Raw genomic sequence first — 12,577 nt, forward strand, 5'->3', positions numbered from 1 at the left:
CACTTTATTTCTTCCAATATTATCTCGATAGATTTCGAGGTGGCTAAGAAGTAAAGATGATCATATACTTGCTGAGTATACTAAAATGTTTATATGTATATTATAACAAAATACGACAAAGAGTTGTTGAATTATCAAAATCAACCAAGACGTATATTGAAAAGTGTGTCATGTGGATAAGATAACTTCTCCGATTCATATACCATTTATGGTCATGATTTTTGATTTTGTGGCTTGGTAATTTGTTTCATGTGATAAATGCTATTAACCATATTTTAATTCATTTAAATATTATAAAATTTTCTTACTTATATTTCCAACAATTTAGTTGTTCACGTGCAACGCACGTGTATATATATATATACAACTGCAATGTTTTATAAATATGACCAGGGAAAGGTATCCCGAAACAGTTCGTATACATTACAACTTGTGCTATCCTGAAACTAGTATATCAGTATCATCATAGATACAATAATTTTTCAGCTGACTGTACAAAAAGCTCCACGCTTTGAAGATGAAGAATGAACTGACTTAGAATGCTCGAGGAGATATTCGTAGACTCATATTTTCATGGCCCTTAATCGACCTTATGGCAAAGGGCTAAGCTAAGCACGTTTATTCTCATTCCCTAAAATTAATGATACTGTGGCAGCACGCTTTGCCAGTTTAGTTGAAGAAATATGGCGATTGCAACACTTCTCTGAGATCAAAATCCCCTCGACCAGGCAACGGAGGGAAAGACAACGAAGGAAAAGATGTTTGAAACCCCAACAACAACTGTTTAATTTTGAATTTAGTAAGAAAATGTTGAGGGAGAAATGTTAACAATTATAAGTAAGCTATCACTGTTCCCAAAAGTTCAAACTAATCATAAGTGCAAATTCTTATTCATTAAAGATGCCCCCACATGGAAACAGGATACCAAAGAATATGTGCTCAAATTTAATAGTCCAGGCATGTAAAAGTTGATCAAACATTACACAGCAACAACATCTAAGCGATAAATATTCCAACCCAATTTAATGAAATACAGGAGTTCTTATACCATATTAGTAATAAATTTTCCTAAAAACTCGAGCTTATTCCAGGTGTTTAATGATCATGTTTATATTTTACCCCGTTGAATAATTGGAATCGTAGTCTCATAAAAAGATAATATGGGTAGCTGACAGGATCACTTAAGGTGACTGGTAAACATAAAGTAAAGGAGTTTCAGATGCTTACATTCTCAAGAATAGGAGTTTCGTAAAGTTCAACAAATTTCTCTCTTAGTATTCGGTTCATGTCATCAACATCACATGCGTGGGTCCAGTACGAATCATGAACACCTACAGTTAGAAGATTGGGGCAATTTGAAATTGAGGATTGGCATTAGAATGTTGAGAACAGATGAAAGTGGGAATTGAGAAAGACCTGCAAAATTTAAGCCTGCGTTCTTGCAGGCAATAGCAGTCATCATCATATGTGAACCATCGAGGGAATGCACAAAGTTCGGGGGAAAAGCTGTTCTCTGCCTCTTGACCATTATCTGCAAAACAACGTAATCAAATTTTTATATATAAAAAAAAATTGGGCTCAGGAAGCTGGCTGGCCAAGATCATGCCTACCAATACTAGACTAGATATGATGATTAATCAGGAACGAACAAATCCAACTATCTAAAAATGTTGATTCTGATATGCAATACATTTGGTTGACCAAATGAAAATAAGTATAAAAGAGCACTGTATCTCAGAACATTGGCTCCAAGTTTTCTGAGATTTCTTTTTCAAATAGCCATCAAAGGCTGGGGTAGATCGGACACTTACCAACATACTTTAACCAAAGAATTTATGAAAGGCGTGGGGTTGAGCCTGACCTAATCTAGTGCTACAATCAGGAAAAAGTTTAAACACGCGAATGGTCATTGACATTAACCATACATAAAAAATAATCACTAAACCAGAAAAAGTTTAAACACGCGAATGGTCATTGACATTAACCATGCATAAAAAATAATCACTAAACCAGTAAACGACTTTCAGAAAAATAAAGAAAGAGTGAAGGTTTTGCTTGTGCTCTTGGGGAAAAAAATATTCACAGCCGGATATCAGAGAAACAAAAAAAGAAATAGCGAGGTTCAAAAGTTACCTTTTCTGTCTCCCGTTGCAGAGTCAAAACTTGAAGAGAAGTTTTAATCTGCAATATAGAATTTATCATTGGCAGTTTGACCACTTGAAAATGCTGACAAATAGTAAATATATGTCGGCACAAGTTTAATGAAACTTACAAGATGTCTTCCTGCTTTACGGTAGGGCTGAACCACTGGTAGTCCAAGTGGAGTTGTCCACTGAACTGGTTGGTTCTCGGATCCAATAATCTGTTAAAGGTCTGTAGTTAATGAATGAAATATTTCAACCACAGGCAAAATGTTCGATTGCACACATGCTAGCGCAGTAAAATGTAAAAGAAATATGTTTTGTTTAATATCAAAATGCAAGTCATTTACCATGAGTTTATGAAATAGGTGGTCGATAATGCAGGAGTAAAGGTGAATCTCAGAAAATCTGATGGTGGGAATTTGGGGACATGGGGTAAATCGGCTATGACTAGCTGAAAATAAGTAACATCGAGGCCCGGGTATTCACCCAAAGGCAAAAAGTTTATATAACCCCCTCCCCCCGGAAAAAAGTGTTGGTAATTTTGTAATACAACCAGTTCTTGAGGTTGGCGGGGTTTCAATTACTTTATGTGGAGTAAAAAAGAGCGGACTTCCCTGAAAGAAAGGAGCCACTTCAAGATTTATCAAACTTCCTATTTGTATGCCTATTGGTAGCATATAGTGCGGTTAAAGATGAGAATGATTCCACAATATAATTCCTACACTCAAATTTTAAGTACCATAAGCTATGTTACCCTATCTAAATTTTCTGTGGTGCCTGTCAGTAACATTGCCAAAAAATAAAGCATATTACTCATGCAAACTAAAGTGCTCACCTTCGCACAATCTCCGAGCCAGCCCATGATGCTCCTAGCTGCTTCGAACATTTGCTCCAATGCAGTTAAGGTAATCTATCAGGTACCAATAAACAAAAGTTTCAAACTTTCAAGCTCACAAAGAAAAGTGTAATATGAACTACACAATGAGGAGAAGACATGAATAAAGATTTATAAACAAGGCACTACGACCTCTCGCTGTCGCTGGAAGATCATCGAATAAGAAGTTTTCAAATAAGCACTAATGAAGTAGTGAAAAATAAATTCACAACGAATACAATTTACAAAAAATTATCAAACAGAAGGTACTTGTGTATATAAATAAAAGTTGCAGGAGAGAAGTATGGTGTACTTTTGCTGCATAACAAGCCGCACCAAAGAGCTCTTCATCATCTTCAATGGCATCACGCTCTTTTAACCTTCTCTTTATTTGATCTCGAGCACCAATATAAGTAACTCCATACACTGATGTCATCACTGTCTGCTTAACCAACTTCCTATCAACCTGGATATTTTTCGACATAGAACAAAAGTTATCAACAACCATTCCAAGCTATTAACATTAATTTTGCTTACAATCGCGCCAAGTTTGATAAATCAGGATAGTAGAACTTAAGCATGAAAGAATGGTATTAACCTGATTGATCAATAATCTTGCTCGCAATGAATCAGGGAATATTGTAGGATCTTTCTGCGCATCTTTCTTCATTATATCAAGAACCCTGTTGAAGTTAGAATCAAGGAATTTGTCTACTGATCTCAAAATGAACATGTGTGCCTCGAGATTTAATTTCTCTATGTAAATAACATTTTTTATCAGCCTGATTCTGTGAACTAGAATAAATTACACTATCTTGAAAGTAAAAGATAGTATGGAAAAATGTTTCCTGTAGAGTATAAAACTCTTTACCCATATTGAACAAAAGAACTAATCAAGTCCTGGGAAAAATGTGTGGTAAATCTGTTCAGATATCAACAGAGACATTAGTTTCCAGTGTCTTACATTCAACGTAGAAACTATTGATATCTCTTTTGTCACCTCCAAATTTAAAAATGAAAACTACATGGTTACTTTTGATGTCATATGTGGGGAGAAAGGAATTCTGACTCAATCACGATGCTTGAATATTCTTTAAAAGCTTTTATTTAGTTACTTCATGCTACTATCTTCTCCAAGTTTTACTTTGGAAGTTTATCATGCAAAATACTACATAACAATCTTCAATAAAACAAAAGATGTTTTAGTAATGTATTCGAAGTGGTAGGAGCAACGCTAGTGGATCTTAGACAGCAATACAACCACCTCCATCGCTATAGCCTCGGAAAGAAAAATGTTGCCCATGTACATATCACATGGTTTGGGAAATCGAGGTACCTGGCAGCTATTCCGGAGTAAACATCAGCAGGTTTTTCTCCAGCAACCAAATTAACAGCAGCTGCTCCTAACTGATTTTGGTAATTTCAGTGAGTCATAATGATACAGGTCTGAGTGATAAGAAAAGTTCTCCAAATATTGCGGGATTAACAAGAATAACAGAAGACGATGGGCAAGATCCAGTGAAAGCTTCGACATAAAAAGTCACAATTGCCAGTGTCATGCAAGGGATGAGTCATTATGCGAGTTTTGTATCACTGCTGTTGTAATAACTAAACTGTATGGAATTTTTAGAGACACTTTTCAGGCACTAAATCTCAACTTCCCAAATAGATAAAAACACATTATTTCACAGGGCTTATACTATTACATATGGTTTAGTAGCATCACAATTGTTTTGAGAAGAACAAAAAAATCCATGACAAAATCGAAAAACCAAAAATTACCTTATCTCTACCAAGGGCAGCATAATGCTGTAAGCCATTGCAGGAACCATCCTAGAAATTTGCACACCAAGAAATATTAAATGATAGAAAGATCGAAACTAATATAATAAATCTGATGAACCCCATCATAAAAAAACCTCCCAAAAAATGAAAATACTTCTTTAAAATGCATCGATCAAATAAGCAGAAGTGTATTTTTCACACCCTAAAAATTACAATGGTGGCAAAAATTATTGAAACATAAATTCATATTTGTCCTGGGGGAAGTTTACTACAATAGGAACATACAAAATAAATTCATAAGAGCATCTACACAACATCGGGAAACGAAATGTGTTTATAATCCATCAATATACGTAAAAGACACATAGTTTCCACTATAGCAACTTTTTTATTCTATCAATGTATAGAGAGATAAGTTCACTAAAGATTTAAAATAAACAATCTGTTGAATAAAACACACCTGGTGCACTGGAATATGTGAAAGTGTTGTCTCTGGAAATGGATTTCTCAGAGCTTCAGCCAGATTGATACATACAGCCAAACACTGAAATGGATCTTCCGCATTCAACCACCATCGCCTTCCATCAAGTGGTCTGTCAGCAGAATCAAATATATCATCCAAGTGATTCTCAGTAAAAGATACTCGACCCTCGTGAGATAACTTGTCCACACCATTGGCAAATAAATTTGCCAAATGTATCTTCAACCAGTGCAAGCCTGATTTTCCAAGGGGCCGCCCATCTGAGAACTCGAGGATTCCCCTACAAATATCTGACCCTAGATGGTTTAAGTGTGGGTGCATGGGATATGCACGGCCTCGAAAATCAAGGTTGTGAGGGTAGAAGAAACCTTCTTCCTCTTTCATTTTCCGTGCAACCTGATCCAATATCAAGGAAGTTATGTTTGATTTCTTTCATCCAAATAATGCAGACAAGATTAGAGTGAGGGGAAATTGTATCTTACAGCAAGTTTAAGCTCTGTATCACAACGTTGTGAATACCTCTCACCATTTTCTTTTTTGATAGCCTTAACTTTCCACTTCCATTTTTTAATAATTTTTTCATCTTCTGTATCCGGTTGCTCTGGCAGAGGGACCTGCATGAAAAAGGAGAATTAGCAACAGTTACTTTACAAGTGAGCGAAATACCCTGACAAGCAAAAGGCTGCTCAACATAATCAATCAAATAGATTGCATCAGTCTAGTTATTGAGAAGATAAATTAAAAACAAAAGTGCAAGATTAACATACATCATCACGGTCAATTAAGCCAGCAAGACGACCTCCGCTAGCCCATATTCTATCGACAACATCAAGCACTCTCTTATTCACTCGCCATCTGGTGCTTCCAAGGGTATCCAGTGCCTAGCAATGAAGAATGGAAATTCAAATTTCACAAAGAATATCAGTCACACTTTACCAAATTGATACGAATAATAAACAAGTCTAAACCTCAAAGACAAGTTTTAGTTGTTCCCTAGGAGTACTCTTTACGGCCTCGCGTTGTTGTCGTGCACCATGCGTGCGCATTACATATGAAGGCAGGTATAAATACGCACCATTGTCATACCTACAAAAGAAAACATCCATAGCCATGAACACTGACTAAAAAAGCAGTTCACCCTTCAATCCAGAAATTCAACATTATTCAAAGATCGAATTGGGAAATTGGTTCTATGGAGCCAACCAGTCACAAAACCTGCCAACAGTTGGGGTGTCCAAGCTTTTAAGATTGACCAACAACTTTCCCATGCAAGAAGATAGATATCTCAAACAAAACAGAGCAAGATGCAAAGTAAAACTTTTGTATACATTTAAGATATCTTCCAGACAGATTTTCACACAACCCTACAACCAACAATATATCATCAATGGAATGGATAAGGATCTGGTTCACTACGTATGAACCTCGGAATTATTCAAGTAATGAATAACACTACATTCTAAGGGGTATGACTAGTTCTTGATCAGGGGACGACAGGCAAACCTAACTTGACCTGACCCAAAAGTTAAATAAATCAGCCTGAATCCAATAAGAGTACAAAATTTATGGTGAGATTCATCAGTTCAGATCCAGTATTTGCTTTCTAGACGCAGCACATTCACCCATAAGACAACCTTCAGCATTAAAAATTTAAAAACAAAATAATACTTTTGCAAAAAAAAACTGATTAGAGTTCCTTGGTGAATGAACCATAGATCAAATGAAAAATTCCAAAAACACACTTATTGGAAGGGTCAATCAGAATTCGATTGCAACAAAAAATCAAGACCACAGATAAAGGGTAAAAGAAAATCAAATTGTTATACCCTGTCCACTTGATTGGATGCACTAACATTGGCATATAAGGGATGATCATGTGCCTGGCCTGCAATTTAATGTTAATTCATAAAGTTTAAAAAGCAGTCGTGATGTTAAGGAATTAAAAAGTGTAAGGTAACTAAAAAAATTAAAGTTAAAGTGTTTCAAAAAGAGTATGCTTCTTTCATGCCCATAAAATGCATAAGAACTAACAGAATTAATCAATCCAATTTCTTAATTCATCCTTCAGTGTCATAATTATTCAGAATGATTATATTCAGTACGAAAATTACAAAGAAGTAAATAAATAGAAGGGGAGTTACAGTTCTCTCTAGCCCTTTCCGAACAAGTGGATCACATTGGATGACACCATATCTTTTGCTGGCTGTCCTGCTAAAAAGAGGTTTTTTCAAAGCTGCTGAGGAAATGAAAAAGTATATTAATAGGATCTCACATCAAACAGGGAATCAATTTACTTTGTTTCTTTTGTTACTGTTCTACAAGTGTGCATGAATGCAGGTCGAACATCAGGTGGACCATCGGCCAACTGGTCGGCTGGAGATTGAATATAGGCTGTTTGCAGAATCAATTCAATGAGACGACTTCCAACCTGAGAGCTAAAAAAACTTAATTGACATATATGCGTTAAAAACTATGTCTTGCTGCAATGATCGTCAAAGTTATATCAGACCTTGGCTTTAGCATCTTGCCCCCATGGCTTTCCCTCATGCTGTCTACTAACTAACTGTCTCACTGCTCGCAGCTTTTGCTTTTTAATCAAATTAGTCACCTTCTTCCTCATATTTTCTTGTTCTTGGGGATTGTCATTAGATCCATCTCCTTCATTCTCTATATCATTCTGAACCTTTTTCTTCTTTCTGCTCTCCAGAAATCTGTGTATTCTCACCTGATCCATGATGAGATTGTTAAAAATAAGCACTAGCACAGACAGCCCTCATTATAATTCAGGGAAAAAAGAGCCAGGGATAATTGAGTAAAATTAAGAGAGCACAAGTTTAGACGCTCTGCCCACTAGGACATGCATTGACAACTGCAAGTTAGAAAGTGATTTCATGCAGTCAATAAAGCGAACGTGAATAAACCATTACGATATTTTTCAAAAAAAAGAATCATAGCCATGTGTCACACTGTAAAGCATGGACTATGGGCGTTGGTTATGATAAATTCTTACAACATCTAGTTTTATGGTCTAGAAGTCACAAGTTACATCTTTAAGGTAGCGTTTGCAATAGCTTATTTTAAGTGCTTTCAAATTTCTAGTCAATTAAATGTTTGGAAATTATGTGTAGAAACTGAGAAACACTTAAAATAAGCTTTTGCAAACACTAACTAAATAACATACACTGCAATATGCTTTACCAAACTGTAAGATAACCTATAAGGACATGATTTCGATCGAGTTTATTACAGAAACAGTTAATGGATTATGGAGAGAATTCAAATATAGATGAGATGAACAAGCATAAAAAGGATGATGCTCATCTTGATAGGTTCATTGAACACAAGAACAACCAAGGTCAAGAATGCACATGTATAAATACATTATGGGAATTCAAAGAACTAGAACTGAAACTAAATAATTGTGATTTGAAATATCAATTGAATGCTTCAAAAATAAATATCGACCAAGGACCTGAAGAAAATATGAAGGGAACTAGATCAGAACATATATCAAACCTATGTATGCAAATCAAACTATGCAAATCAAACGACAACTTATAATAAGAGCATGCCTTTATTTTTCTTTTAGCTGGTAATTAAGAAACTTCACCAGACAGTCTATTTAAAGCTACAAGTCTACAACATCCAAGCGTCAAAGCCAATTATTGAAATCCGTTAGCCAAATGTCTCAGCTCACAAACCTCTTGTTCAATTGCATCACCTATAATGCAAGCTGCCTGTACCACTCTCGCACATCCATGCTCACCCCCAGTCATCAACAAGCCCATTAGCTTATGCATTGTAATAACAGCCATCATATCCGCAGGCAACTGATCAAAATATGGGGCATATCCCGCCTTACTCTTACCTCTCCTAATGAACTCTTGCTCTTCCTCTATCTTGTCACGCAAGGGCTCGAACCATCCTAAAAACAAAGACTTCATGTAAGGTAAATTGGGAGCCAATTTCTGCTCGCACATATCATTCAACAGCTCCTTGTACTCTTTAGCCGCCTGTACCCAAGCCTCGGTCTCGATCTTCACTTGCCTCCTCTTCAGAGCTTTATACTTCCCCTTTCCCATCCCTTTAACATACCTCTGACGTCTCCACTGCATTGAATACTTTCTTCTCTCCTCTTTTCTTACTTCATTCAGAAGTTCTTGAAGCTCATCAGCCGCACAAACATTAGGAATACTATCCTCTTCTAAATCGGTGTGGGACACCTCCACAGCCTCCGCCACAGTAGCATAACTTCTGCGACGAGAACCTTCATAGTTCCCATGTTCTCTTCCAACATGCCGTAACAGTCCAGCCAAGTACTCGTTCCGACTGGAGAAATCTTTAATTTTCCTACTACCACATCCAGGTAAACACATGTTGGAGTAAGAATCAAGCTCAAACAGGGGTTTAAACTCGAATTGTGAAACATTAGAACTGTTGGAGAATCTCAGATAGCTCAAAGTTCGAGTGAGTGAGGAGGTTCTTGAATTCGAACTAATCAATCTTTCGGCTATATTTTTCCACATAACTGTGGGGTTCCTTGGGGTCTTTATGATGAAAACTTCTGACTTGTTAAATTGGATACCTGAATGAGTAATGGTGAAGGCTGAAGGGGTTTTACAGGTGTTCATCAAATTGATTCAACTCGCAATGATCGAATAGGTGGCTTCGAAACGACAAAACTCCTGAGAACAGAATTTGACAGCTAAATTCTTTGAAAAATATCTTCCTCTCTGTGAATGAATTTTCATTTCCATAAACCCTCCTGAGACAGAAAAACCTCGAGGGAGACAAACTCCGGTGTCCGGGTAGCCGACCACTGGCGATTTGGGCCTACTGCCCCAATTTAATTTGGGCTCCAGATCGGGAATGGACTCACGGACTGCAATTGCCCACAAAAAGGATTTAATTAATTCTCACTTCGGTCCAATTACTAAAACCGTTGCCCATTTTGCAACCACATTTCCTTTTTTCATTTTATAAAAAAAGTTAATTACATTCATTGTCATAATAACTAAAAAACTTAAATATATTTAAATATTAAATATATTTGATATTTCACTTTAGATTTGTGAAAAATAAATTCTAATATTACGTAAACCCTCCAAGCTTTGCATTTTTCTTACCTAAAAATTTAAGATCAATACGAATCTAAAGCTATAAATGTAAGATAAATATAAATTTAATGCGGGTTTTTGTAATTCTTTTAAATTATTGAATTAATTTGTTACTTTCACAAATTTCAAAGGAGATAAATGTAATATTTATATATAGTAGGATTTTTTTTTGGTAGTTATGCCGACAAGGTATTTGTCACTATTCCTAAAAGTATATACTCCAATTTTCTTTTCTTTTTTTACAATAAATATACTCCAACTTTCAATATTTATAATCATATGAACTTTCACTTCCTTTTATTTTTTCCCTTTATCATGATTCGTTGAAGATAATTTTATCTTCAAAACTTAAAATACTGAAGTTGTATTTGGTTGAAATACGGTTCTTGTAGAATTATGTGACAGTTATCTTCAAAATACAACAAATTGATACTTAGTAGTAATATAAACTAAAAGAATAGTTCTCACAATTCATATTTGTTAGACGGATTCATACGATTTATATGACTAGAGTATCATGTTTTTTTTTTTTTTTTTTTTTTTTTGAGGAGAACACCAAATATTTTATTAACAACCAAGAAAGTCATGGGCTATATGTTTGCTAATAAACAAAGGACAACAATCATCAAATAGTGTAGAACCGCCAAGTCCAATTGGCTGCGCAGCTGCGCTTGCAATGCTGAGCTTGAAAGTTTAAACAGTCTCCATCCAATTAGACATAGAGAAGATACTATAAATTCATTATTGACATATTGAAGTATGAGATTTATGAAGTTTATGATATTGTCGGTATCATAATCTAATATGATTTGATTACATTGATACTTAAAATTCACCATCATTCATTCATTCCGTAACATGAACTAAGAAGATATCTTCTAAGCACATAGTCTGAACCACTAACACTATTCCATGTTCATCCCTTGCTACCACCCCAATACCCACTCGTGGAGATTCTTGCACCACAATCGTGTCAACATTGATTTTTATAAACCCAGAGGAAGGTGCATGCCAAGAAGAAGATTGTGTTTGGGTTGGACTCCTTGTTGAAATAACTGGTTGACAAATTTATAATATGTCCAGAGTAAGCTGGTGCGAGAAACCACTTTAATTGATGTTAACAAAAGGCTCTTATACTTTGCCATTTAATATGATATCATAAAAATATATTGTCATATCACTCATCCCACTACTATATTATGCTACATGGATATTGGTCGGGCTACTATACTCTGTCATTTAATATGATATATCATAAGAATCTATTGTCATGTCACTCACCCTACTAACAAGTCATTATGTCATATCGCTAGACAATGACATGTTATCGAAATAAATTCAAAATTATATTTAATATTAAAGAATAAAATGTGAATACACATCACATATCAATAGATACTAGTATATACAATGAAGTATGAAGTAAAATACCCAAAAAATAACTTTTGATGCAATTCTTACTTTATTTGAATAAACGTACTAATCTTGACCTAGAGTACATAAATGTATATTAAAAAAAAAGCAAAATTAAATATTTTGAAAAATGCTCAGGTATTGAATTGGAGCGAAGTCATAATTACATTTTTGTCTATATATAGAGAGACACCCACCCACCCACACATTTACGTGGAAGCAAAAAGTTTTTTATTTTGGAATTAATCATACTATAATATATTTATACGATTTGATTTCAACTTTCATTTAATCATTTTGACTCGTAACAATAAGGCAAAAACTTGTGTGAGACGGTCTCACGGGTCATATTTGTGAGACGGATCTTTTATTTGGGTCATCCATGAAAAAGTATTACTTTTTATGCTAAGAGTATTACCTTTTATTGTGAATATGGGTAGGGTTGACCCGTCTCACGGATTAAGATCCGTGAGACGGTCTCACATGAGACTAACTCTAACAATAATTACCTAAGATTTGATATTCTAAGAAAAATCCAAGAATCTATTTTTCATTACCCACAAGTTTATTCACTAAAATTTTCTTTATTATTTAGTTACTCAATGTATTTGTGTCTACTATCTCCTCAATGGATACCCACAAAAATATATATTATACTTAGTCTAAAAAACGAACAACTTGGTGTTACGATACGTCTTTTTTCGATGCTAATTTAACACTTATAAAACAATGATAATTATAATATTATCTTATCTGATAATAT

General features: G+C 35.1%; 1 protein-coding gene across 3 annotated transcripts; it reads right to left on the reverse strand.

Annotated features, from left to right (window-relative positions):
• Nucleotides 1-358: 358 nt before the first annotated feature.
• LOC140821738 (DNA-directed RNA polymerase 2B, chloroplastic/mitochondrial-like) lies at nucleotides 359-10,112 on the reverse strand. 3 transcript variants are annotated; one of them, XM_073182310.1, is made up of 19 exons: nucleotides 8,986-10,110; nucleotides 7,794-8,009; nucleotides 7,579-7,712; nucleotides 7,426-7,492; nucleotides 7,111-7,169; nucleotides 6,253-6,370; nucleotides 6,052-6,165; nucleotides 5,767-5,898; nucleotides 5,264-5,680; nucleotides 4,801-4,851; nucleotides 4,355-4,425; nucleotides 3,617-3,701; nucleotides 3,332-3,484; nucleotides 2,980-3,054; nucleotides 2,273-2,362; nucleotides 2,134-2,181; nucleotides 1,417-1,531; nucleotides 1,228-1,331; nucleotides 359-780 (listed from the first exon to the last, which is right to left on the reverse strand). In XM_073182310.1, the coding sequence occupies exons 1-19, from the start codon at nucleotides 9,913-9,915 to the stop codon at nucleotides 670-672; spliced, it is 3,090 nt and encodes a 1,029-aa protein (XP_073038411.1). In that variant the 5' UTR covers nucleotides 9,916-10,110; the 3' UTR covers nucleotides 359-669. The 3 variants fall into 3 exon arrangements, 2 of the variants coding, with proteins under 2 accessions (XP_073038411.1, XP_073038410.1); XM_073182309.1 differs by having other exon boundaries at nucleotides 7,426-7,495; XR_012115838.1 differs by lacking the exon at nucleotides 359-780 and having other exon boundaries at nucleotides 2,273-2,373; nucleotides 7,426-7,495; nucleotides 8,986-10,112.
• Nucleotides 10,113-12,577: the final 2,465 nt, after the last annotated feature.

This window comes from Primulina eburnea, unplaced genomic scaffold (assembly GCF_022965805.1).
Source record: "Primulina eburnea isolate SZY01 unplaced genomic scaffold, ASM2296580v1 ctg739_ERROPOS11973397, whole genome shotgun sequence".
Lineage (NCBI taxonomy): Eukaryota > Viridiplantae > Streptophyta > Magnoliopsida > Lamiales > Gesneriaceae > Primulina > Primulina eburnea.

What these genes read in the sequence shown, in the direction of transcription:
- LOC140821738 (XM_073182309.1), bottom strand. Translation starts at nt 9,915, where the DNA reads ATGAACACCTGTAAAACCCCTTCAGCCTTCACCATTACTCATTCAGGT. An exon ending in GCTTAATTGACCGTGATGAT is followed by an intron (nt 5,899 to 6,051) that starts GTATGTTAATCT and finishes TTTTTCATGCAG; the next exon opens with GTCCCTCTGCCAGAGCAACC. An exon ending in AAACTCCTATTCTTGAGAAT is followed by an intron (nt 781 to 1,227) that starts GTAAGCATCTGA and finishes AAAATTAAACAG; the next exon opens with TTGTTGTTGGGGTTTCAAAC.